The sequence below is a fragment of the Poecilia formosa genome, unplaced genomic scaffold, assembly GCF_000485575.1.
Source record: "Poecilia formosa unplaced genomic scaffold, Poecilia_formosa-5.1.2 Scaffold31, whole genome shotgun sequence".
NCBI classification, from domain to species: Eukaryota; Metazoa; Chordata; class Actinopteri; order Cyprinodontiformes; family Poeciliidae; genus Poecilia; species Poecilia formosa.
The window spans coordinates 3,115,472-3,142,221 of NW_006799970.1; the positions used below are offsets into that span (position 1 = coordinate 3,115,472).

Below are 26,750 nucleotides of genomic sequence, written 5' to 3' on the forward strand. Positions count from 1 at the left end.
TGCTACTTGAAGATTTAAAGCAATATCTCTGTAACAAGAGTGATTGCTGACATTTTAATTCCACACCCATAACTCTAACTCTGTTTTTCATGAGAAGAAGTATTTCAAAACAACCAAGTTAGCCTTTGTTGTGATTAAGTATTACATTTAAAAAGATTATTGGCAGGTTTTAATAACATATTAAGATAAAGACAAAATTATTACAGTTGATATTATGCTGTTAAAGTATAACTTAGAAAAGAATAGTATAGAAACAGCCTTTACTGACCAGCAAAGGGGCAAAAAATCAGGTTTAACATCAGCATCCAATGTAAAAGTTCACACAAAATAAAGTTATTAAAGAGTTAAAAACAAGTTATAAAGCAACAAGTTTAACAATAAAAAATAATGGTAACATCCTGCATCAGAAAATACTGTGTAATTATTAGAAAGAATGTTGGACTCATGATCCAAGAGACGCGCAACTGAGTCGGACCACTTTGTACGGAAATGCAGATAACGTGCTTGTATAGTGAGCATTAAAAAAAGACAAACTATTTTCAATAGAGTATAGCAGCGCAGAAAAACAGATGTGGAATAGCAGCGGAAATTATATTTAAAAATGAGTAAGAGCAGAGCAGATGATGATGCATATGCCAGCAGGGATGTAAACACTTAATGATTTTGTTAGGAGCAGTGATGGTTATAGAGTCTAACAGCTGTTGGCGGGAAGGATTTCCGATATCGCTAATTAAACTATCTCCATGCACTATGCTGCTTCGCAAAAACGGCATAAAACATGGAGAATCAACAGGAGTCAACAGACTTGACTGGTTGTGGGAAAGGAAACGGGTGATTTTGCAGAACCAGTTGAGAACAAGCCCTGAGTGAGCACTGAAATCACTTTAGAGCGGTGTTTCTCAAACTTTTCCAGGCTGAGGACCACTTAACCCATTTAGCAAACACTCACGGACCGCCGAACTTGAAATTGCCCTCGCAGTAACACAACAGCTTAAAATATACAGCCTGAAATGAAAATGTTAGTACCTTAATGCCCTGATTGAATTAACTACTTTTTTGCGAAGGGTATATGTGCGTGCTGGTGGCCTGCTATTGTGTAATTCACACTGAGAAACTGAGACATACGCCTGTAGACATACATTCCTCCTTTCAAAGATCAGTAGTATTTTATTGTGTAAGCTCTTTTAAGTTTTATCAAGGCAAAGAGTTCCATGTTAAAATGATAATCCAGTCTTAAGCCACTTATCGATTTATTATTTTCAGTTATTTGATGAGCTAACTGCACACATTTCACTTTGAGCTCACATTACAACAAATAACTGTTCGTTTACATGTAGTACCTTGTGGACCATTAGGGGGCGCAGTTTGAAGAAGACAGCTTTAGTGGAAAAGTCTTCACACGGAAACAGCGTCCACACTGAAGAGGGTTATCATCTTACTGCTCTTAGATATATAGTGGGTTTACTGATTGGAAATAGATCTGATATTTTTACGTTTCTGAACAGCTGGGCATCAATCAGGTTGGAACATTTTCGAGGTTTAACCGGCCCATGCCCAGTCCGCTCTAATGCCGTCTCGTTTTTCAGCTTTGTGTGTGTGTGTGTGTGTGTGATTCCGTAATACATCCTTACAAGGCCTAATCCCACGGGTGTAGCTTTAAGATGGTCTTAACAGAAGGTGCATCCTGACATTGATGACAAGTACGGCCCCGGATTGGCTGCGGCGAAACGCACGCACAGAAGAAAAAAAATAAAATAAAACCAGTCACGTTTCATACACTGAGGCAGAGAAAAACGACGGTAGCGTCTGCATAGCGCTGCTGGTTGGAGGTTTTCAGCTGCGCAGAAGTCCTGGAGGGCCCCGGTATGTAGGAACGAGAAAGGAGTCGAGTTCATCTATAACGTAAGGAGGTCACCGTATTCCCACACGGATAGACCTACAGTAATATCTTTGGATTGTACTGCTCCCAATAAGTCAGCGCCGGCTCTGACGGGGCTATTCTTAACTTGCAGCGAGACAATGATGTAATGCCTGATGCGCACATGCACAGAGACACAGAGCAGCCTGACTAATGCAGCAGTCTTGAAAGAGGAAACAGTGTGTTTTCTTCTGCCTTCTGTCAGCTTGAAGGCCTGGACAGTCATCCCAGCGTGCTCTGGTTTAGATTAAAGGTGTCTGGTGAGAGCGCTCAGCACCAGCGGCCCACGAGTCAAGCTGTCTTTAACCGGTCGGGGAGGGACGGCGTCTCTGTGAAGGACAAAACTTTGATAAACGGGAGAGGGAAAGTTAATTTTCAAGGGCACAAAAGTAGATAGGAGTCTATATTCAGAGCATACTGTTATGTTACTTAGTATTTGTTTGTTTGAGACTCCAACTTGTGTGAGCGAGTGAGCGTGCGCACGCGCACGTGTGCGTGTCGGAGCTCAACCCTGCGTGGTGTGTCACCTTGACGGCACAAAATCAGCATGAAATTCCCCAATCGCTCTCTGCTGATCTCTCATTAGCATAGTTAAGATATCTAACTGCGTCAGACACAAGAGACACACACACACATACACATACACGGCTCTTACCCCCAGCTGTAAGCTGTCAGTTCCTCTTATCTGTACAACAAACACACACACACACACACACACACACGCACGCATAAACTGCTCTTTTAGCTGGCATGCTGATGAGCGTTGCCTGCGTCTCTTGGCTGCCTGTCACCAGTCTGCCACCCATGAGCACCAATCAGATGTGATTGGCCTGACTGACAGAGCTCTCTTCATCACACTGACAGTTAACCCTGCTGTGTGTTTTCCAGGGTTGTTGGTAAAATGCCTCCAGAAAAGTTGCCTTTCTTCCTTCTGTCTCCGTGTCTCTAATCTCTTATTTACAGTTCTCGCTGCCTGTTTTTTTTTCTTTCTTTTTTTTTTTTTTTTACAGCTTTGCTTTGTCCAACTGTCTGCTGCCATGTTTCGCCTTTCCTCTCGCTTTCAAGATGCATCGCAGCGAACACTTTAACTGATCACAGCCAGTAATCTCTCGTTAATGTGTCTAATCTGTGTTGCTGTCTGTCTGCCTCGCTTTGCGTCTGTTATCCAATTCTCCTGCTGTGTCAGCCATCGTTGTGTTAGATCCCCGCTAATACGAAGCCAATGTTTATGACAAAGCTCAACAGTTTCCTCTTAAAGGCCATTGTTGATTAGACCTAACGGAGAAAGTTTGTTCGCACGGGGTCAGGGGCGCGGCGGCTAACTGTGACGCGTCGTTCAGTTTCGTATTTACAGCAAGCCTCGATTTTAACTTTTATAAATATTACATCATTAGCAATGTATCGATTAAAAATATTACGGCTGTTGAAGGATAGCGATTAAGAAAACTTGGCTGGAAAGCCACTTTTTTCACTTCTGATGCCAGTACAGATATTTGAGGTTTAGCACAGTAAAACGGTGCTGAATTAACTGAAATTATTATATTTTTTTTCCCCCAAGCACAGTCATAAATGTACTGAATTACACATTTATTTTATAACTCTGCACCACTACGGCACATTTCACAAGCTTGGTCAAAGATTTAAAAGCAACACAGCTTTAATTTGTTCAGTCAGTGCAATTAGGAGAATAACAGCCAATGTAAAATAACTTGTAAAAAACTTAAACTGACAAAGGTAATTCTAAATATAACGTTGAATAAATAATACAGCATGGCATCGCTCCGAGCTGAAAGCTTAGAATTAAACTGAGTAGATCTGCCCTTATGTATCGGGTACATTGTCAGTGATACCTGATCTAGAATTTTCTTTCAATATTGAGATCAATACAGATGTTAATGTTGGATTGTTGCATGTCTAGAGTAAACCGTTGGGAGTTATTGCTGTTTAAAATTTTACGGGAATGTATTTGTTGGGTTTACCGTTTAATTTAGTTGTTGGTGTCTCTTGCCAATCAAAGGAGTTTCATATTAAACAACGTTCCACTTTCATGCTCATTTAAGGTCAATGCTAGGTTGGCTGTGCTCAGTAAAATCAGGGTTCCTTCACAGCCTGGAGAAGTTTTGCTTTTGCTTTTTTTCCCCTGGGGGAAAATGTTTTTTTATGATTATTTTCCAAGTTTGAATAGGTGTGGAAAAAGTCATTAATTCTCCTTAAAAAAAGTAGCATTTTCAGGTTTTAATTCTCATACCTTGTCTAAATGTGTCCTGACTTCTGTTCTCACTTTCTGTCCCATTTTTTCATCCTCTTGTTTTTTCTTCCTCTAAATTCCTCGTGTTCTTCCATACTCCCTTATATGTCCCACCTTCCCTCCTCACTTTTTCCTTCCTAGTGTTCTTCATTCTTTGCTCCCTTTTTCATGGTCTTCCATTTTTTTTCTTCTTTTACTTATGTATATTATTTTTCCCTATTCTGTCTTTGCTTCCTTCCTTATAACCTTCCTTTCTTCCACCCTTATGTCATCCCATTTTTTGTCCGTCTTGTGTCCTGCTTCAGCTATTTCAATCCCATCTCTCTGTCTTTCATCACATCTTTTCTTCCTTCAATGTCTTTCCAGTCTTCTTTTATCCTTCCTTTCTTGTAGAGTTCAGATCAATAGGCCGACCCGACCTGTTCCAGCACAGAAAAACCTAAAGGAGAATGGACAACATAAACATGTTTTAATCTACTTATTCTAGTCTGAATAGAAGGGCGGTCAGTTCAGCCTGGTCAGGAATCAAAGTGAGGTGCAGAAGCTAATCAGACTGTAGCGAGCGCAGCTTCCTCCCTGCATGCCCACGTGGCCCCGCCCTGCTCCTGTCCGTCACACATCCCAGATCATTTGCTGTTGACTCACCCTGCGGTCACAACAAGCAACAAGATGGAGCTGGAACAGGTTACACATACGCTAAAAACGGGGGAAATTACGCTAATAAGGAAGCAGAGTGCAAAGTCGGAGGTCTGGAAGGATTTTAATCTGGTTGCAGTTTAAAGTAATAGATCAGGTTTACTTCGGGCTTGGCTCTCTAATTAGAGTTAATTAGTCGGGTTGGAAGAGGCTCCAGCACAATGTCTATGGGCTCGGGTTGGGTTGGTCTCATTTATTCAGGCCTGATCTAAACTCTTGTGTCCTACATCCTGTTCTTCTTTGTGTCCCTTATCCTTCTTTCTTTGCTGTTGTCGTTTGTTGATACCACATTGAAAACCTTCCTGCTGTACAAATATTTGCCTTTTACATAAAAATGACAGTGAATCGTTGGGAAGTTTTCCAGTGCAGTAACCCTGAGTGAAAATAATCATGTTGTCAACATATTTGACACAAACATTTCAAGCAAACTGGACATGATCTATTTGCTTTTATTTTCTTTGGGATTACCTCGACAGCTAGCTCATAGTTCACCCGCTGTAGTTTTAAAACATTACTGGCTTAATTTGAGTGATGGTTGGTGCTCCTTTGGTTTCCATGACTGTCGGTGTTTTCTGCTGCTGCTGCTGAATCTCTGTGAAAAACACCATGAAGGAGAATCTGCGCTCAGTAGATTGACAACATTACACGAATGGCTTTTAATGTAGTTTAAGTAGCCTACATGAAAATGCAGTGAAATAACAAAAAAGCCATCACAAAATGATAAAACAACGCCGAAAGAGATTAAACTACTGGAGAACGAATACAGAATTTCTTAATTTATTTACATGACTGTGTATAGATCCATTTCTTTTACCAGTACAGCTGTATTCTGTGCGCTAATGACTGAAAGTACATTCTCCCTTATCAAAGGGTTTCTTCTAATTATGTTTGTGTTTCACTTCTTCCTCCAATCAGTCACTTTCCACAGAGATCAGAGGTCAGGGTTCAGCTTCAAACATTTGTCCTTAAGCTTGTAAGATTCATTGCCTTGCCCAAGGACGCATCAGCAGTTCAAACGCTCGCTCTCAGACGGCCTTGACTGCAGTTATTCTAAACACACTCGGCCACCTCGCCGCCCTTGCTTGTCTGATCTGTTTTGGAGTGTGTTAACATGGAGTGTGTTTTTTTTTTAATTCATTTTGTCTTTTTTTTTTTTTTTTTTTCTTTTTTTCCCTCCCCCTCAGACCCTGTACCTGTGCTGGAGCTGGCTCAGCAGCTGCAGCTGAAGCTCCAGAGGATGCACGACATTGAGACAGAGAACACCAAGCTACGAGAGACACTGGAGGACTACAACAAAGAGTTTGCAGAAGTTAAAAACCAAGGTTAGAGGGGGAGGTGGGGGCAAACAGAGAGGATGTTGTTAACCTACAGGGGGACAACGAGGTAGCCGAAACCAATCAAAATGACTCGGGTTTTTGCTTCATGCTGTGACATTTTTTAAAAAGAAAATTAGTTAGTTGCTCAACAGAGAAGTAAGTCTTAACTTGGTGAATATTCTGTTCATTTGAAGTGTCTCTCTGGGTTCTGAGAAAATTTAACTGGTCCTCTTGTTTGGAGTCGGGGGATACAGACTTTAAGTTTTGTAGTATCACAATAGTTTGTGATGCTATTGTGATAGCGATGAAAGTGACAATAAGAACTATTTATTACTTCCCTTTTAGGTAACCATATGACTGTCGCTGCATGAAACAGCAATTATAACCCCACAAACACAAACAAATCCATCTGTGATGCGCTGCTTTAGGACACCAGTCACATAAAAAAAAAGTGTGATTTCTGTCACTAAACTGCACATAGCAACTGCACTTCATCATATTTTCAAATTAATTAATATTTAATGATACTCCCATTGAACAAGCAGTGGAGAAAATAGCAAAAATAACAATACCATCTATACAGACAGTTTTGGTGGGATTTAAACTTCAATAATTGAAATTTATCATGACAATGATAAAACAGAATAAGAAATTTATCACAAAAAATGATAAATTCGTTGTGACGATGCGATAAATGCACACCTTTACTTCTGTTAGTTCAAAATAAGTCACTCTGATGATCATGTGAGGCCAAGTAACTTTAGTTCCCTTTACAAATCGACTCGTAAACCTTTTCTCATTTTTCCCCTCACATTTACATTTTATTGTAAATTTTATTGGGTCATTTCCCAACATAGATCCCTTTTGTATATAACAAATATGAATCATGTCTTCTACATTATATAAATTTAGGCAATTTTGCATCAAAGGAATTTTAACAGTTACACAAGTGTTTTTTTTATCTTCTTCTATAAAATGTTATAAATTTAAGGATTATAACTTACAGCGGGAGAAAAAAAAAGTCAGCTTCCCAGAAAATTAAAATCTCGTGTAGAAACGTCGGCCCACTGGGAAGTAGATGCAGGCACTAAATATTTTACTGCATCAGTGCAGCTTGGCATGGCCATCAGCCTGTGGCTCTGCTGTGGAGCTGAGAACGCAGAGGCTGCTTTAACAGCAGGAGTGTGGAGTCTCATTGCTCATCTTCCCCTCCACAATACCTCAAAGATTTGCCAGGTGATCAGCTTTGTACATCGATGCCACGGTTATTAAAGTGGCATTGAATGAAATCAACATCTCCATGGTGCTCGTCAGCAGGAGGAAGCACCAGGTGCCTTAATGGTTCCTGATTGGACTTGGTGAAACACTGGGTACCAACTGGGGCAGAGGACATGGCAGGCTGTGGAAACGACACACTTGGACCTCCAGCAGCTTGGATTCTTTGCCTCTTTGCTCTTCCTCCAGACTTTGGGATCTTAATTTCTATATAAATGCAAAAGCTGTAGTATGCAGCATTTATAAAAAGGTTGCTCCATATTTCTTAACACTTTCACTCTGTCATGACAGCATCACATGAGATGGATAAGCTGTGGGGATAAAAGACAAGTTCCTACAGAAACTTGCACAAATACACTGCTCTGTCAGAAACAGCCAATCAGAGCCAGGAGGAGGGTCTTGGCCCTGCCAACCACCCAAACCGTTGAATGGGCTTTGACAACGCTGCAATTTTTTTGCATTCCTGTGCATTTTTTTTCGTCTACCATACTTTTTCCTTCCACTAAACTTTCCAATAGTGTGCTTGGAAACGAGGCAGTGCCTTTAGCAGTGACCTTTTGTGTCTCATCTTTCTTGTGAAAGGAAGGAACGGTCTCCTGGACAGCTTGAGTCAGCATTTTTCTCCATGATGGCGTATGACCAAACCATGATCAGCATTACTGTAATAACGATCTTTGTGTTGGTCTTATGTAATATGAGCATTTTATGAAATTTAAAATGTTGGGTTTTTATTGGCTGTGAGTCACAATTATAAAAGTAACTGAAACGAAAGCCAAAAAATGTAATGATGAAAAAAATCTGAGTTTTTTTGTGATCAAGATGCAGAATCTATCTTGACGAGTTCTGAAAAAACAAATTCCCGTTACGTTTTGCATGTTGTATTAACAAAACAAAAAAAGAATATATAACATTACAACAAATTCAAGGTTTAAGTCCTTATTTGAACATATTTAATGCATCATGCATATTTCAGAAACACAGGAAAACGTACAAGGTTCTACATTTTCAAATAGGTTTTAAAGATGTGGGGGTGGAGGGAGCCAGCAGAGGGTTCATGAATAAAAGACGACGGGCTACCTCAGGGTAGAGAAAGATGGAAAAACTGACAAAGGCAGAGAGATGAGTGTGAAGCGGTAATAAAAGTGCTGCAAATCCAGTCAAAAAGGAAGAGTGAGCGAGTGAGGGAATGTTTTGGAATCCCCCCCAACCCTGTGTTTTTTCTTCTTTTTTTTTTTCTCTTCCTCAGCGAGAGTTAATTGGAACAGCTCGATAACGGCAGGGTTCCATTCTGCCATTGATTTTTCTGTTCCCTCATCCTTTATCCCTCCTTCCCGCCTCAATAGACGCGGGGGGATATTTAAACCCCCCAAAACACACTCTGGAACTCCCACTCCTGTTGAAACCCACACGTGGCTCGCTCCACGCGCGCACACACACAAACACACACATACACGCCGAGGCGCACGGAGAGCAGAGGCCATTGATCCCTGCAACCTAAATGTTTAAAGTTCAGTTAAGCAGTTAAGGGGTAAGAGGGCTCTAAGGGGACTCTCCTGTATTGATTATGTGTCAGAGCTGTGAGGCTGTAGTTTAAATCACGTGCACACACAGAGCGCTAAGAGCCCTCAGTCAAAGGCAGCATTGCTTTATATCATTGTCTCACTCGCTTATATCTCTCTCTGAAAAACGCACACGAACACACAGGCCTGTTTATTACTCCAGTTATGTGTTAGATTTATCTCAGCCAGCCCCCATACGGAGCTCGGCAGCCGGCAGGTTATGGGATTTTGGTCCTAATGCGGCCCTAATGAAGACAGCGTATCTGCTGGCTTGGGGGGAGCAGCTGAATATTCGGTACCAGTCGCGGATGCAAAGATTAGGCCGGAGCCACGGGGGCTACGGTCTGCGGCCTGTGCTGACAAGAAGAAGAAGAATGTGTGGATATGAAGCGCTGTTCCCTAAAGGTCAAAATGCCCCGTCAAACACATCATGGTCACGGCTGCCGCTTATCACGTCCTAGAAAACGGATGTGCTCTGGGTTTTTGCTGTACTTTACAAATCGTTCCTTTTAGTTTGAGCACTTGTTTTTTCTGCCCCGACTCTTTCCTTTCAGAGGTGACCATCAAGGCCTTGAAGGAGAAGATCCGCGAATACGAGCAGACTCTGAAGAACCAGGCTGAGAACCTGGCCCAAGAGAAGCAGCTCCAGCTACACAACGACTATGCAGAGAAGGAGAGGTATGATAAACAGTTTGACTGCTGATAATTGTGTCTTTATTATGAGGTTATTTTAGTTCTCTGGGACGCTGTGGCCCTCAGACAGAATTATCAACACTTTGAAGGATTACTGCAAAGAATATTTAGAGGAACTAATAAACAAAGCTCACTTATGAACCACTTGTTCCCAGATGTCTACCAAAACATCGGGTTGTATTTTTGAACAGTTTTAAAGGAACTGAGATGATGCAGTTAATCAAATGTTACTTTCTTACTTACCTACTTACTTACAAAACATTCATCATTCATTAATTAAAAACAAAGCAAACAAAATAAACCTTTAGGGCCACCCCCAAAAGTTGGAGCCCTGGGCTGTTGCCCCCAGCAAGCCCTTTCAGAAAATATCCATAGGTCAGCATCTGCTCTTTAAAAGATGTTTTCTTTGAGACTCTAATTTATGCTTTTTTCCCCTCTTGCTATGAATATTGCATTGAAAATAATCATGTTGTTCCACCGTGCCGAGGCGCACGGACAGCAGAGGCCATTGATCCCTGCAACCTAAATGTTTAAAGTTCAGTTAAGCAGTTAAGGGGTGTGTGGAAGAAACGTTATCAGCCGTACCTGACCACTAACGTCCGGTAGGACTCCCCTCTGACACTTTTGTTACTTTCAACATTATTTTCATTCAAATGGGTCACACCCAACTACAGCAGATAAAAAAAATAAAATAAAATAAACACAGTCAGATCACGAGCCAAACGGGGAAAAGGAAAAAAAAATGGTTCAGTTTAAGACGCATGTTGTGCAGAGATACGTCTGTCCTCCGTCCATCTGGAGGGAGGAGAGCTGAAGATAATTTATCTTTCAGGAACCGCAAGGATACAAAAACTTAACCGACTTCCTGTGAGAAATCACCGTGTTCTTGTACACGGCGCTGACAGAGAACAAGCCAGTGCTTTATCGCCCCCTATGAGGCGGAAGTGACATCTGTTTATGACTAAGTGGAACGCTCTGGTTTAACTGAGTTAAAGATTGAGTGATTCAAAGCACTGCCTTGTTCTCCGAGTCCAGGTGGCTCTGAGTTCAGCTGGTCAGCTGCTTCCCTCTGTTCTGACCTAAAGGTAACGTCGCTCATTTAGGACGGGGCTGACATTTTATAGAACAAACTCCCTCTCCACGTTCACTCCATCGCTAAATGTGTCGAGGTTGAAAACTTGTTTTCTGGGACTTTGCGGAAAACTTCCTGACCTTTTTTTTCTCTTTTGGTTTTGATTATAAGCCATTAATTTTCTTCTGTTGGTCTAATTTGATATGTATTGCTAAGTTCTTTGAGGCAACAAGTGTCTCTTTAGACAGTCCGTTATAAATCGATCAAAAAGATCAAGAAAGTGACCAGAGTTTTCTCTGAATGTTTGAAGCTTAGGCACCACCGTACTGCCCCCACTTGTTGCTGTGCTAATTAGCTAACAAAACGACACCACCTTATTCCCTGGTTTACAAGAAAGACAGAAATGTCACACTAAATCATTTTTGCTTTTCTGTCTTCATTAAAGCATACAGTTATGTTTTGAATTTAATTTGTTTTGTAAATAATACACATGTACTGTTATGTAAATCCAAAGACTCTTAGTATTTCATAATTTTGAGCAAGACTCATAGTTGTAAAAAAGCTTTAATAACGAGAAGTCAAACTCATGGAAGAGGTATAATAAACAGCTGACCCAGTTATCTGAAGGTGGACTATGTCGACCTAAACAAGGGTTTGTTTACATAATGAAGCTCCATAAAGCCCATATTTTCCCCTTGTCAATCACCTTGTTTACGTTCCGAAGGTGTGTTAAAGATTTCTAGGCTTGCAGTCGAAGATCAATTGTCCGACTGCGTTTCCTGTACGTCAGAGTTTTATAGGCCCCTTCCTGTCTGCAGAGAGCCGACTTCCTGTGTCTGAGAGGGCTGGTAAATGGATGGCACCTCCTGATGCATTTTATGCCGCGAAGGAGCGAGTGAAGGAGAGAGACGGAGATGAAAGGCTGAAGTAGAGGGCAGAAAAATAGAGATGACAGGAGAGACAGATTGGCGGAGAGGAGGGGGGGCGCATCAAAGGGTGTCATAAAGGCCGTATTTGTGCTGGATTATTGATGTTTTTACACGCAGCGGCAATTTCTCAGCAGAGCCCAACTTTTTATGTGCTAAGAATGAATCTATTTTATCCCTGTGGTTTCTGCCCTCCCCCCCACCACCTTCTGAGTCAGCCATTGCGGCCCCCCCGCCCCCACCCCACCCCCTGGGTGCAGCGTGCCCCAGTGGCCAGACATTCCTGCCTAATAGGGCTGCTTAATGAGGAGTGGGTTGTGTTGTGGAGGGTTTTTAGTGGGGAAAAACTCTTCAGAAATGGTGGGAAAATAGAGGAATGGTTGCATTTTCCACCAAGTGTGAACCCGAGAATGACTGACTCACTATCTCTTAACTGCGACTTTGTGCTTCCTGCTCTGTTTTTCGCACCTCTTTAGGAAACTCCAGGAGAGTCAGGACTCCATGTCTTCAAGGTTGAAAGAGGCTGAACACAAGGCGCAGTCCCTGCAGACAGGTACCTGGCCCACCTCTCTGGGCTTCCACTGACTTCATTTTGAGCCCCTTTCTGACACTAAGAAAAGCTCACTTTGTGTCTCCTTCACTCTGTAACCGACCCAATGCCACAAGAAGAAAATGCTGTCACCATGACCTGGTTGCACTCAAATATGAAACACTCGCTGACTGGAAAATGATCTTTGAGTTTCAAATTTTTACTGTTCAGGTCCAATCCAAGCTGAAAATTGACCAATTCTGATAGACTGGTTCTCTGTTCATTTTCTGCTTCACTTTAATCTGGACTGCGTTTGTGTTCAGAAGGTTGAAGGTAATGTCAGAAGAGGCAAATACCTGACTTAAATTAGCACATAAATGTCTGGCATCGGGATGTCAATAATTAATTGACTTATGGTTTATTAAATTAAAATGAGTTCCATTCGACGATTTAATCCCTTGAGACCTGATTGTAGTGATATAAGTTTGTCCGCCATCCAGCAGAGGGCGCCACTGGTCATCCTTAGGCAGAATCAGTGAGGAATAAAGATGGCGGCACCACCTCTGAACGGGAAAGAGAAACGGTCCCATAAAAGTCCGGCGTGGGACACAAAATGCATTTTATATGATTCTGTTTTGAAATCTAAACGCTCCAGAAGTTATAACCGTAACAGCGCTCATTTAGCTGAGCCACATGACGGTGCTGCGTCAACTTCTCATTCAAAAATTACTGATGCGCTAAAAGTGGGCAGCATTACCGCAGAAAAATTACTTGATGATAAAAGACACGATGAAGGTTGATTTTGAGGGCAGTTGTGAGTTTATGCACTTCATAGAGCGAAGCTTTAAGATTCTTCCAAGAGCAACCACAGATGGCAGGGAGCTACTTGTATGAATATCTCTCTGATTTACATATTTTTTTCTTTTCATCTTTCATTTTTTTCTGCTCAGCAGCCTAAGAGGTACCTGTTTTGTTACATTTTATAAATAGGTCTAAGTTAATCTGGGAAAAAAAACAACACACTTTTCTGTTTACTCAGTCAGTATTTGATACAACTGACACAACATAATAATAAAATACATATTTTTAAAATTCAACATATTGTAAAAATGTAGCCCGTCATGTTATGGAAAAAGCTTTTAAGAAAAAGGACGCTTATTAAGCATTAGTCGATCAATAAGATCAATCAGCTTTAGATTAATTGATAACTTGCATCCCTAATCTGATAGAAATATCACCAAAATTAATTAAAGGTTGTGTTCATCTCTTGTTTTTGGATGAGAAGCTAAACTAACATAATTTTATGTTTTTGTTTTAAGATGAAATGCAGTTGGGGGAAAAAAACAACTAATTCTTTTTTTTCCCACCCATTTTTTTCAGCACTCGAAACAACTCAGGCCGAGCTCTTTGATTTGAAGACGAAGTATGACGAGGAATCCACGGCAAAGTACGTGTCTCTCTGGGCTGCGTGTGTGTTTACAGGGTGACTTTTCCCCTCTGGCGCCCTCCATATTCTGCTCTTGACATAATCATCCTGCTTTAGTGATTCTCCCTCCCTGGAAACTCCTCCTGCTCTCTCCCCTAACAGCTGGAATGTCTCCCACAACGCTCAGCAGCCTCCAAATCCCAGCATTACCCACTCACAGTAAATACTGAGAGGGATTGTAATGCATTTTGCAGATTCGGCAGAGCATCAAAATAGATTTATGTTTTTTGCCGTGGAGTTTAGAGTGCTCCGTCTGGATGGGAGAGACGGAGGGCAGCACGCTTTGAGGCCTCGGACTTGGAGCCACACGGGTTTTTTTTTTATTTCTTTTAACAGAACCTGAAAGACAAGATGGCTTCAGGTACTCGAGCTGTGTGCATCTATCATTATTGATCTGGTTGTGTTGGGCATGATGAAAACTGCTTTTCCATGTCTGCAATCCACACTGAGAGACTCCTCACTGTCTAAGTTTTAGCTATGGGAACTGAAACCACTTTAGTGTCGAAACTCCTTTCAGAAAGCTGAAAAGTCGTATTAGTGGGCTGTGAAACGATTAAACGGGATGAATCGATTGTTGAAATAATAGTCAACTAATTTAGTAATCGGCTAATCGTTAACTGGAGCATACACACTCAGACATGCCATTTGCTGAAAGAGCAACAAACTCAGAGCAGTAATTAAGCCAAAGCTATGCAAAGAATGTATAAGTTTGGCATTTACAATGCAAAAAAACCTCCTTTTCCTGTAAATGTGTTCTTTCCATTACTCAAGTGGCAGTTTTAGCGTCACCTGGTTCAAATTCTGTTAGAATTTCCTTTTAAGCACCTTTTACTGTCCACTTATCAATTATTTAATAAAAAAAAAAAATAACCTAAACTCTTGATAAATCAAGCAGAAATGGCTGAAATCTTCACATTGACGTATTGTTTTAGCTTCAGATCCGTCAGTCGTTTGCTAAAGTAATGCTGTTATTGCATTTTAGGGAATAAAATATTTTATTTTCTTACTTGGAAGAGGAATTCGGTTGTTTATTTAATGTATTTCCAATATTGTACTAAAAATAAAAAGCTTGCGTGGTTAAATGACAAATCTGCAAAATGTGCAATTAATCAACAGAACAATCACTAAGATAATTGTTGCAGCCCTAAGTGGGAACAACTTTCACAAAAACGATCTGAAAAGTGCTGGAGCCATTTGTAACCAGTGAAGTTAATCATTTCTAAAAGTAACTTGACAGGTCGGGGGGGAGGAGTTGAGGAGACGTTCAAAGCAAGGTTGGATTATAAAACTTAACACCATGGTAAAAAACACCATTCCTATCTCTAAACATGGCGGTGGCAGCATCATGGTCAGCTGGTCAGCTCTCTTTAGGATCCTGAAGCCACAGGAGCTGAAAGACGGGTTCGGCTACCAGAGATGTGTGCCGCCATCGTTATTGATTTCCTAGTGGTGGGCAGGATGAGAACAGAAGCTTTTCCATGTCTGCACTCCACGCTGCAAAGTGCCACTTTATGACATTCACACTCCGCCGTCTCTCAGGGTTAGCGGTGGGAACCAGAACCACTCGAGCGTCCGGACTCCTTCCACAAAAGCTGAAAAATAATATTTATGGGACGGCGGGTGGGGAGAAAGAGAGAGAGGGCAGGGGGGAGCGAGACGTTTATCGTTTTATTGATCATCTGTGCTCCGTAAGAGAAAGTGGCACTTTTCTGGAACTCCCTTGCTAAATACGAGGCGTTTAATAAAAGCTTGAAGGGCGTCCCGCGTGCATGCATAAAGTACAACCTGGAATCAGCCCCGCTTTCAAAAAGCCGCCCCGTCCAGTGGCATTCCGTGTCTCTCCATTACCAGCGTTGTTAAATTGATTGGCTGTTAAAAACAGATCGATCCCTCCTCTGTCTTCCTCAGAATATTTTTTTCCCTCCCTTTTTCTTCCACCCACACTTTATCTTTTATCTCTCAGCCTTGTGTGTTTGTGTTAGCGGAAAGGCCATATGAAGATATTGCGTGCAGCGTGGAGGCGCTAATCGATAGTTATTGTTTATCAAGGAGACACCTAGTTTTTTCCACTTCTCTGACTGTCTTGGACTTCTTTCTCTTCTTTCTTAGAACTTCACTACTTCTTCTTCCTCCCTCCCCTTCTGTTTCTTCCTTTCATTTCAGACAAGAACCCTGTTAAAAGGGATGCCTATAGTCAGCCCCATTTGCTTACAGAAGCTAATAAGCACATGCCCGCCCACATCCACACACATGCACTCACATTAAAGTATACACACACACTTGCTCGCTCACTCACTCATTCGTGAGCCTCAGGCAGTCAGGGTCCTTGACTATGTGGCGTGCTGTGATCTGAAATTTTAATGCAACGCTTTAAAGCGCACACAAACCCCTCTCCGACCCTGCACCCTCCCAGTCCTCGGAGTCCTTCCCCCCCGTTTACTGCTTGGCTGAGCAAATCACCAGTGTTTGGCTGAACAACTTTTAACCCTTTCAGTGGGTCTACTGTCACACAAATGCCATTCATATTATGTGAAACATACACACGTCGATACACACGCACGCGAACATGAATTCGCCGTGTAAACTTCCCAGCGAGGAGTTTACGTGACAAATCCGACCCCCCCGCTCCCGCCTCCTGCAGCCCCCTCGTCTCTCGCTGCGTTTAGGTAATCTCCCTTTTAAAATACACCCTCACACACACCGATGACACACCCCGACAATCTGGATGACGTGGCGAAGCCCACGGTGTGTGTGTGTGTGTGTGTGTTTGCGAGAGGATCGGCAGGAGGCAGACCCTGTGGATGTAACGTTGCGCCCCCCCTCTTCTGCGAGAGTCTGGCCAGCCGCCTTTTAATCGTTTAGTCCTTGTTAAAGATTAATGATTTATTGATTTCCAGCCCCACAGGATGCTTTAGGAGGGCGTGTGTGTACAAATTTCTCTAAATGTTTCTCTGTCTCTACCGCTCTAGTTATTCTTATTCCCAACAATTAGGCAAAGTATATTTATATTAAATTAACAAGGCCAGTACAGCTGGGAGATAAATCATTTTAATCATTAATCAATTTTTTTTTGTTTTTTTGAAGACGACATTTTTGGAAAATCTGAACATTCTTTTTCTCACTATTGCAATCCTCAAGTGTCCACAGCTCAGAGTGACGTCAGCAGGCCCAGGGCGGCCATCTTGTTTTGACAAGTGTGCTTTACAGCTTCTACTTATTTAGACTTTGAATTCAGATCAACTCTGTCATGGAATATCAGACTAAGATTTTTTTGTTTTTTTACTAAAAGTCCTAGTGTTACAAGAACACAGTCATAGTAACGCAAGAAGTTGAGATAATACAAGAATAAAGTCATAATATTGGAAGAATGAATCATTTTTAATGAGAACTTCAAAACAAGTTAATTGTACACGTTTGTTACTCATTAAAACAACTTTTGTTCTCATAATTTTAAGACATCGTTCTGGTAAATTTGTCTTTATTCTGCTGATATTGTGACTATATTCTCCTAATTAAGAAAAAAAATTCTCAAAGCCTGGTCCTGATACCCTGTCGTATTATTCACAGAAAGAATGATTGAAATTAAATCCACTTTTTGAAAATCTTTTCTGTCATTTATAATTTCGTTTTTGGAAAAGAAAGAGAGACAAAATCGATATGAAATCGGATCTGGTGTAAAAAAAAAAAATCGGAGAGTTCATTTCCAAGCCGCATCGCCCAGCCCCGGTGTCCATTACAAGCACCCACAAACGTAAAATGGCGCAAGGATATACTCAAAACACACACACATACTCTCTCTCTCTCTCTCTCTCTCTCTCTCTCTCTCTCATGTCTCGTTTCGTTTTAAGCCTCCCTGAAATCCCTACGGTAACACGCTGTGAAAATGCAATGTGGAGAAAGCCAAGGAAAGAAAAGAAATGGAGTGATGAAAGCTGGTGGGCAAAAAAAAGAAGCAAAGCCAGGGGGTGCTTGAGGCCTCGGCGAGGAAGACGGGATAAGAGTGTGATAGAGAAGGGGAAATGAAAATCTAAATCAGGGGAATATCCTGCTGGCACAGAGGACAGAGGCCGAGGAAGAGAGGGCGATAGATGAGAGAGAGAAAACTGGAAGGGAACAGTTCAGAGGAGGAGAACAGAGGCAGAGGGGAGAAAAAGGAGCAGTCGAGAGAGAAGAGCAGGACAGAGAAGATAAGAGATGAAACGGCCTGTCTGAGATGGAGGATGTGCAGTCGGGGCTCTGAGGCTCTGGGTCGCTTTCAGAAGTCCTGCTAATGTCGCCGGCTGCACCCACCAGCTCTCCTGGCACAAAGCGTGCCTCTGTACGGCTACTTCTCTGTTCCTGTCTGCCGATTCTCTACAGCGCCGCCCTGTGGTCGCCATGTTGAGCTTTACATTTCGGCGGCGCAAAACCGCACTCCGTCCCCCCGGTTTATTGTTCGGCGATGAATTTAGTCAGACCTTCGGGTCCCGCCCCGCTCGGCGGGCCGGGCCGACTGTTATCAGGACGCGCTGAAAATCCCCTTCCCTGTGATCTGCTTTGGCCCTCAGCCCTTATAATTCCCAAATACAGCCAAATCCAAAGGTTATTTTAGAAGACTTTGTGCATCTGTACTTTGATTAAGCGATCACATTTGGAGTAGGAGCGCCGCTGTATTTGGGTTGCATTACCTCCCATAAACGCTCTCCATTACAAGCTTTTTGAGCCCGGTGGCTTCCTGACCTCGTGTGTGTTTGTGTGCACATACATGTGTGTGTGGAACGTAGGCCGAGTCAAGCACGGTATAGCTTAAGACTGGATAAAAGCTGTTTGAGGTAGCGTTACTATTATGTTGCCTAAACACACACACCAGATCCTTTCAACTATTAAGGAAAGAGTAAAAGAAAAAAAGAAAAAAGCGTAGAGCGAAAAAGCTCTCCCACCCACATCTAGATTCTTTTTGCTGCATCGCCCGTGGCACAATGTTGACCTAATATCAACTGTGTCTGTTTTGTTAAACACATTCAAATCAGCAGTACGCGAGCCTATGGGACACAGCGCTGTTTCGCATACTGTGACACACAAATACAAAAGCTGCGTGGGCTTATTGGGTTCGCTATCAAAAGATTGCAGTCGGATCAAAAGGTCCTAATGGAGGCAGCGGTGCACATATGTGCTCGCATCTTTGCTCTCGCCGTGTCTTAAATAAGTGGGCTGGCGTGTAGCGTGCTTTCTTTGTGCTGCGCTGAACGCCATTTCTTTATTTCCGTTCCTCCTTCTGCAGCGCTTCGTAGAAATATTCATTCCTCTTGAAGTTCACGTTTGGTCTTATTATAAGTAGATTTTATTTTTATGGGAATTGATGGAATAGGTTAACACAAAGTAGAAGTGGAGTGAAGTTGGCTCCTCCGCCTTCTTCGAATCGAACAAAATTGACGTCAGTTTGTGCTTCGTTTGTGCCAGTCTTTTCCTTTGGAACACTTTAATTTGGTTTGCATAATCCAAAGACGGGTGATTAAACACACAAATTTCATTATTGGAGTGCATTTCCAAAATCTGAAACCATCAAATGGATAATTAAACATACAGTTAGAGCTATAATAGAATGAGTTAGATCTGTTCCTTCACCAAATTTAGCCTCTGCAGCAAAACTGAGTGCCTCTGACTTTTGATTTTCATTGACACTCATAAATCCAGACTTGTATTGAATTATTTTACAAAGAAGAGTTTGAACATGTGCAAAGTTGGTAAAGTTATCTAAACAGCTTATCGCATTAAAATCTACCGAAAACATTCAAATTCAAAAATACCTTTATTGATCCCAAAAAGAAATTAAATGATGCAGTAACTCGTATTAATTCACGATTCTTCAAAGAGTTGCTGTAGAAGGTGATGGCTGTGGACAGGAAGGATCTCCTGTAGCAGTCTGTATTACAGCGAATTTGCAGAAGCCTCTGACTGAAGACACTTTTATGAAGAGCATGCTCAGGGTTTTCCATAATTTTCTTGGCTTCATGTTAAGTGTAACATAACAAGAAAGTGTAGAAACAAATGCACAATAAAAAAACCATGTATGATTGTGAGCTTTAAGGAGCAAAGAACTCAGATGTTCTGAGTTTTATTTGTAGAAAAACTATAAAAAGAAGTTATAGAAGATTCATCCAGTCTTGCAAATTGGCATAAATCATGTTTAGATGAGAAAATTAAAAGTTTAAACACATCAACTCTCATTTAACATGTAGATTTCCCCTGTTTGAAGGCAGATGGTTGGCGTTTACATCCACCTTCACGTAAAACGTGAACAATTTTTCCAGCCTCCTTTCTTTTTTCTATTTTTTTTTCTTTGCCTGGATGTATTCTTGCCATCTGACCTCTAGCAAGTGAGAGGTGAACCCTGGCCTCCATCCAGACCATTAGTCAGACACAATCACACAGCTTCATAGCAGATTAGTCTGCTGTATTAGGACTTAGAGCTCTATTAATGTAATCCCTCTGTTTTAGTGTGGCCTGGGGTTTAGGGGGCTTACATGTGCACACTCACACGCATAGGCACACATGTGCACTTAAGTACATGTATGCAAGCATGCTAGCTGTTCGAGTAATGGAGTTTTACAACCGGTGGATTAAGGTGAAATTTAGACGGAGGCTAAACGGAGGCCGAGTTTGTGGGCAAAATGTTCTTTTGTTTCCGGGAACCTGCAAAGTTTTCCGTCGTCCTCCTCCCCTCGCTGTGAGCTCCGTTTGCCGTTTCATCGTGTTTCGTCCGCTGATTAATCGGACATGTCTCTTTCAGGGCTGACGAGATTGAGATGGTGATGACGGACTTGGAAAGAGCCAATCAGGTAATTCACTCAGTGTCATGTTGCTGTTTTATTAAAAATTGCCCATCACTCAGAGAAGTTTGGACATGAATTTGCAGAATCAAATGGCCAAAATTTCAATCAATCCACCGTTTAGCTTATTTTTTATTTAACGGCAAATGGCCAAGGTAAAAAATAAAAAATAAAAAAAAAGCCTAGAATTTGCTTTCACTTTTTCAAATCTGGATATGTTTTTGAAAAAAGATGAATATGGCAGGATATTTGATTCCAGTCACTTTAACTTGTTTAGTAATTTTCATATTAGAACATTTTGCTTCTGTTTTTTTTTTTTGCTTTTTTTTTGTGTGTGATTACATTTTTCTCTATAATGCGCTATCATGTTGTTTTACAAAAACAAATTCTATCAAAAAAGAAAGACTGATACAAAGGGAGTCATCTTTGTTTCACACCCAATTTCTTGTTGTTGCCGTTATAGCAGTCAGAGATGATCTGTATCTGTAACAAATCGATCTTTAGAAACTTTTTTCATGGAAATGATGCAACTCCCAGCATCACTTCCATGAGTTTCATCAAAATTCGTTTGTTTGATAATACGTGTTTTTATATATTAAAGAAAAACTGTGCTCACAAGTAGGAGCTCAAGATCATGGGAACTTTATGATATAAAAAAAAAAGATCCTTGTGTTTTGACATGTCATGATGAGAAAAGGAAACTTTTTTCACAGCGAAACAAGCTCAACGCCTCATTATCTTAAGATAACCAGCCAGTGAAACTTGTAACAAAAAACCCAAAATTATATAATTTTGAGACGATATTAAAGAAATGATCACAACAAAATGGGCTTGATCTCGTGTTCCTGAGTTAATAAAACTGTTACTCTTGAAAGTGAATAGAAATTTGTTAAAATTACACTTTAGGCATGGATTTGTAGAATAGTTTTTTGTATTATTATCTAAGTTTTCACAAAAGAAACGTAGGAAAATCCAAAGTGCAAAAACACCCCATTAAAACATTTCTTTCCAGGCTTTCCTTTGTACCGTTTGCATCTGGATAATGAGAGCTACAGTTAATCTGTAGATGATTTTATTAAAAACATTCCACGCACAACATTTAGGCTTTGAAATAATTGAACGGTCAGTGACACGTTTGTTTGGAATTAGCTTCGGGTGTCCGTCTCTCAGGTGATGCGATGTGGTTTTGTTGTTGGCAGAACTCTGATGCTGAAATTCAAACACACAGAAACGACATCAACGTGTTCGTCTGTAATGCTCTAAGATATTATGTGTGGAAAAGTGTGAATTTTGAGATGGAGAAAGCGTGTAGGAAAAAAAGAAGAAAAAAAAACTTTCAACCAAACGCCTGCCGTCTGTGTAAACCCTCCGACGCTGAGCTAAAAACACGAACCGGGGGTAAAATAAGAATCTCTCTGACCGAGTCATTCCTTCATTATGGGTAAACAGGGGCTGTTGCTGTTTTAACTCGACCCCGCCCTTGTCGTCTTTGCTGCAGAAAATACTCACCTGAGTGCCGGCTGCGTATTAATCTGCGGCTGAAAATAGTCCCGAACAAGCAGCCTATTTGTTCTGCTTTGAGCAGCGCTAATGTCCAGCTGGTTTTAAGGAATTATTAAGCTCTTTCTAAAAACGCACCGTGTATTTTTGACTATTTTAAACCCAAGAGAAAAGTAAAGTTGTGCTACTTCTTTTTCTTTCTTTTTTTTTTGCCTGGAAAAATAGACATTGTTACTCATAATCGCTTGCCAGTTCAAAAGCTATGAAAACTATCCCCTGTATTAAAAACATGAATCTTTAAATAGAGCGAACACCTACTGAGTTCATCCAGCTGGAGCGAAGCTCCCAGCATTCCCTCTGCCCCGGCGTTGTTAAAAAATCCCTTTGCTATCTGTTAATGTCATTGTTGTTAACTTTCATTGTTAGGCCAAGAGTATGATTTTGGTTAAAGGGCCAGCATAGGCATGCAATGTTAATATTAGCCCAAAGGTTAACGCTCCGACTATAATGCCACTCTCACACACACACAAACACACACTCGCGCTGTTCACACTTTTGATTTGAGGTTTACTGAGGGTGACAGCGTGGCCCGCAGCTCAGTCAGACTTTTTAGAAGCTTTTACGAGAAGAAAATGGAAAACAGGACTTTTTTTTCTTTTCTTTTCTTTTTTTTTGTCTGGCCTGGCACTTTAACTCCCACCCAGTCAATAACAGCTCTCAAGATGGTTGCAATTAGGAACGCTGTGAAATCGGCTCCCTGTAACTCCTAATGATGGCAAGTTGGGCCAGCGTAGCAGATGATTCCAGACTAGAGCATGGCCGCGTGGTTGTAAATGCACGGCCACGCTTATTATTTCTGTTCTACAGGGAAATATATTATGATTTATGAAGGAAATCAATTTATATATTTATTTTTATACATTTTGAATATTCCCCCCCGTCGTGTTATTGAGCATTTTGTTTAGCCTGTAAAGGGGGCCCGTTTCCTTTCGTACACAAACGCTTCACAGCGTGATGGCGGATTGTGTAATGGAAAACCTTTACGCCTTCACTTTATTACCTCTGGCTCCACGCTCGCGCGCGCTTTAGGGGGATTCGCTGTTCTGCGCGGCGAAGTGAACGTCCTTAGGTTTCGATCAATAACTGCAAAGAAACAGTCGGTGCCGATCAAATTAAATCGGGTTCCCAGCCTAATAACCATCTCATCTCCAGTTTACGTTTGTGTTTGTTTTCCAGCGAGCGGAGGCAGCAGAGAGGGAGGCGGAGGCGCTCCGAGAGCAGCTGTCGTCATCTAACCAATCCCAGCAGCACAGCAGTCCCACCAAGGCCGACCCCGACTCGGTAACCCACTTTCGTTGCCCCGCTGATTGGTCGGTGGAAAGCTGCTGATTGGATAAAACTCCCCTTTTTTTAACCGAGAAGTGATGATGTTCAGAGCCAAAAGTTGTTTTTTTTTGTTTTTTTTTAAAGAAATATGTAAAGCTGCAGATTTTGATTTTAATATTTTTTTCCCACATCTGGATGAAAACTGAATAATATAATTGAGTAGGGAGAAATGATTCAAGTTCCTTGTTCTGTTTTCCCAGATTATTCTGGGAATAAATCACTTTAAAAATGAGCTAATTTTCTGACAGATTAGGCAGAATAGATCAGGGGTGTCCAAAGTGTGGCCGAGGGGCCACTTGTGGCCCTTGGACTGACATTTTTGTGGCCCCTAACTGCATTTTTATTTTGATAATGGGACGAATGATTTTTACAAATAAGCTTAAAATCTCATTACTTCAAAATAGTTGAGATAAGGAAACTAGTTGAAAATATTTTTTTCCTCAACAGAATTATATAATGTCAACACGGCCAAAATAAGCTAAAAAGCTGGTAATTAGGAAAATACAAATCTGAAGATTTCATTGTGTTGAGATGGTTAATTAAACTGTACACAGATGAAAACAAGTGAAATTGCTCTTGTGACAAAACGATTCAGATTTCATTATCTTGAGATAAAGCGGTGAAACTAATGGCAGCAAGCTGAACATTATCTCGAGATAATAAAAACTGGCATTAGCAACAAAAAGAGCTGCAGATATCCTGATGATGTGATATGGTTAAATTATCACACATTTAAATCACATTTTAAAGTAGCAAGATTACAGTTAACAGATAACAAAAATGAGCCATAGATGATATTATCTCCAGTTTTTCCATTTATTAAAAGTGTTGTCACTGGGGAAAAAAGCAGTAATAATGAACCCTAAAACACTATTAAAGATGTAAGTGAATCCACTTTATGTTAAATATTTGCACAGACTAAAATAGTTAGACATTTAAAGAAATTCTTTGATGATTTTGTGTCCAGGAGAGTCAGTTTTAGGTTTATGAAGGAGTAGGAACTGTGAGGGTTTTTTTTTTTTTAAGCTTGATTCAGCGGTAAATGAAACTTTACAACATACGCCGTCATGGATTGTTTTGGCTCATTACCATTGGCAAATTAGTTTATTCGAAAGGAACTTTCTTTATAGACTCTAAACAAAGATTAGAAGAAGTTCAATTAATGAAAGTTTTTTCTTTTCTTTTTTTCACACCTCTTTCTTGCCCGCAGGATCAGGCGTCGGAGGTGGCGTCGCACTCGAACCTGGAGGCGGAGCTCAGGGCCAAAGAAAGGGAGACCGCCCAGCTGGTGGAGGATGTCCAGAGACTGCAGGCCAGCCTGACCAAACTCCGTGAGACCACCAGCTCCCAGATCTCCCAGCTGGAGCAGCAGCTTAGCAGCAAGTCTGCAGTTCTCAAGGTATACAAACAAAACATTCAACTTCCTCACTTTTTTTTGTGTGTGTGTGTGTGTGGGATCTCTACTCTTCAGCCATAAAACGTTTTTAGGACTCTGTAACTTCTTCCCTTTTTCGGCTCCGTGTTGTAATAATCGTGTTCATCTTGACTAAAGCCGCTGGAGCGTTTCCGTGAAATGCTCACTTGTCATCTCGTTGTGATCCGTCAGGAACTGGAGGAGAAACTGGAACGGCAAGCCGACTATGAGGAGGTCAAGAAGGAACTAAGGTGGGGTTAAAATTAGAAAAACACTTTTATGTGAAGACCAGAGGAATATCCTCATTTCAACCAAGTGAAAGAACAGAGTCCATGGGTTCTGGTGAGCTGAAAGTTTCTCCTTTTATCCCCTCAGCATCCTTAAGACGATGGAGTTTGGAACCGACTCAGTGCAGGTTAAAAAAAAACACTAAATTCACGTCTAACGGGCGGGAATTTAAGATCTGAAGGTATAAACAAAATTCAACCAATGCTCATCACCTCTTCGTTCCCCTCGTCCTCCTCGCCAGGACTCATCCAAACCTCTGGAGGTGCTGCTGCTGGAGAGGAACCGGACTCTTCAGTCGGAGAGCGCCGCGATGCGCATCGCCAACACGGAGCTGAGCGGTAAGTTCGAGTCGATGCCGATAGTGAGAGACCTGGAGAAGTCCAAAAAAAAAAACTTCGTGGGTGAAACTTTAGCTTCGTACGAGGCTGTAGAGGAATGTAGAGCGAGGCAGAGATATGCGCAGTGGCATCAAAACGTTTGTTTCTAGAGTAAACCGTTTAGAGGAAGGATCAGGGGAATGAAAACTCTCCACGGTTTAGGAAGGTGTTATGTTTGTGTTCTAAATCTGACCTAAGCATCTCTAAAAGTACAAAACCAGATGAAAGACATCAAGGTTGTATCATAAAATTATAAAAACCGATCGTTTTTGGTGGGAACTATTCCACTTTTTGCCATTAGTCGTTGGCTGAAACAGAACTTCTGTCTGGGGTTCTGAGACTTTTGATGCCACTTCATGTTGGTTGGCAGGTTCCTTTTCTCTGAGAATACTTAAATATTTCATTTTCGATTGAATTATTTAAACATTGCCACCGCCATCCACAGATTTATCGTTTTAAAACGGGGCAGGAAAAAAAAGCCCGTTGTGTGACTGTGAAACCTTTGTTGTGGTGCAAAGATGTTGCTTTTGCCTCACGTTTTGCAGAAAAGCATTTGTTGTGTCTTTTTATAAATGCACCAGCAGGCGGTTCAACCTGAAAGGTAAAAAAAGAAACGGAAAAAAAAACAACAACCTAGCATTGTACAACAACAAAAAAAAGGAGGAGACCATCCTCTGTTCTTTACATCGGGACTCGGCTGCCCTCTCCAAACTGTGTTTATGGGTTTGAAATGTCATTGCTTTAGGCTTGAATAGTTGAATAGCTTAGAATTGATTAACATTCACAGTGAGAGGAGCTTACTGTCTTATTCGATCATGTTAAAGTCTCAATGGTTACGCATTAAAATAATTCTCCCAAGCGGCTCGACGGGATGAATCCTAGTCGTTAAGACTGGAGAAATATAGTTTATGTCTGCATGTTCTGGTTATTGTAAATATATATATATATGCTGGTGTTTTTTTTTCTTTTTCTTTTGATCAAAGTTTGAGATCTTCTTTTGTAGCTGAAGTGTTGTTTTTATTTTAAATGAACTAAAAGACTGTGACGCAGCATCTGCAGTGGACTGAGAAGACTGTTGAAGTGGACTCACCCAGTCTTATTGACTCCATCAGGAAACCTTTTGTTTCTTTTTTTGTAAACTCTGTTCGGCTACCTCTAGAGACCGAGCCTGTGGCCAGGCTAATCCGCCCGCGTGGCACGGTGACAACTGTTTTGTTTTTGTCCTGTTTCCTTCCAGGCTGTGGCTTACAAGAAAGGT

General features: G+C 41.3%; 1 protein-coding gene across 6 annotated transcripts in view; it reads left to right on the plus strand.

The window, feature by feature from the left end:
• Positions 1-26,750, plus strand: part of cux1b (cut-like homeobox 1b) — a 105,804-nt gene that overhangs the window by 52,910 nt on the left and 26,144 nt on the right. For all 6 annotated transcript variants that reach the window (XM_016670210.1, XM_016670208.1, XM_007549518.2 and 3 more), the window contains exons 5-14: positions 6,047-6,184; positions 9,567-9,690; positions 12,180-12,256; positions 13,613-13,679; positions 20,488-20,536; positions 23,264-23,368; positions 24,624-24,812; positions 25,020-25,078; positions 25,203-25,242; positions 25,357-25,453. In XM_016670210.1, the coding sequence (XP_016525696.1) occupies positions 6,047-6,184; positions 9,567-9,690; positions 12,180-12,256; positions 13,613-13,679; positions 20,488-20,536; positions 23,264-23,368; positions 24,624-24,812; positions 25,020-25,078; positions 25,203-25,242; positions 25,357-25,453 (945 nt within the window). The remainder of the gene's footprint in view (positions 1-6,046; positions 6,185-9,566; positions 9,691-12,179; positions 12,257-13,612; positions 13,680-20,487; positions 20,537-23,263; positions 23,369-24,623; positions 24,813-25,019; positions 25,079-25,202; positions 25,243-25,356; positions 25,454-26,750) is intronic.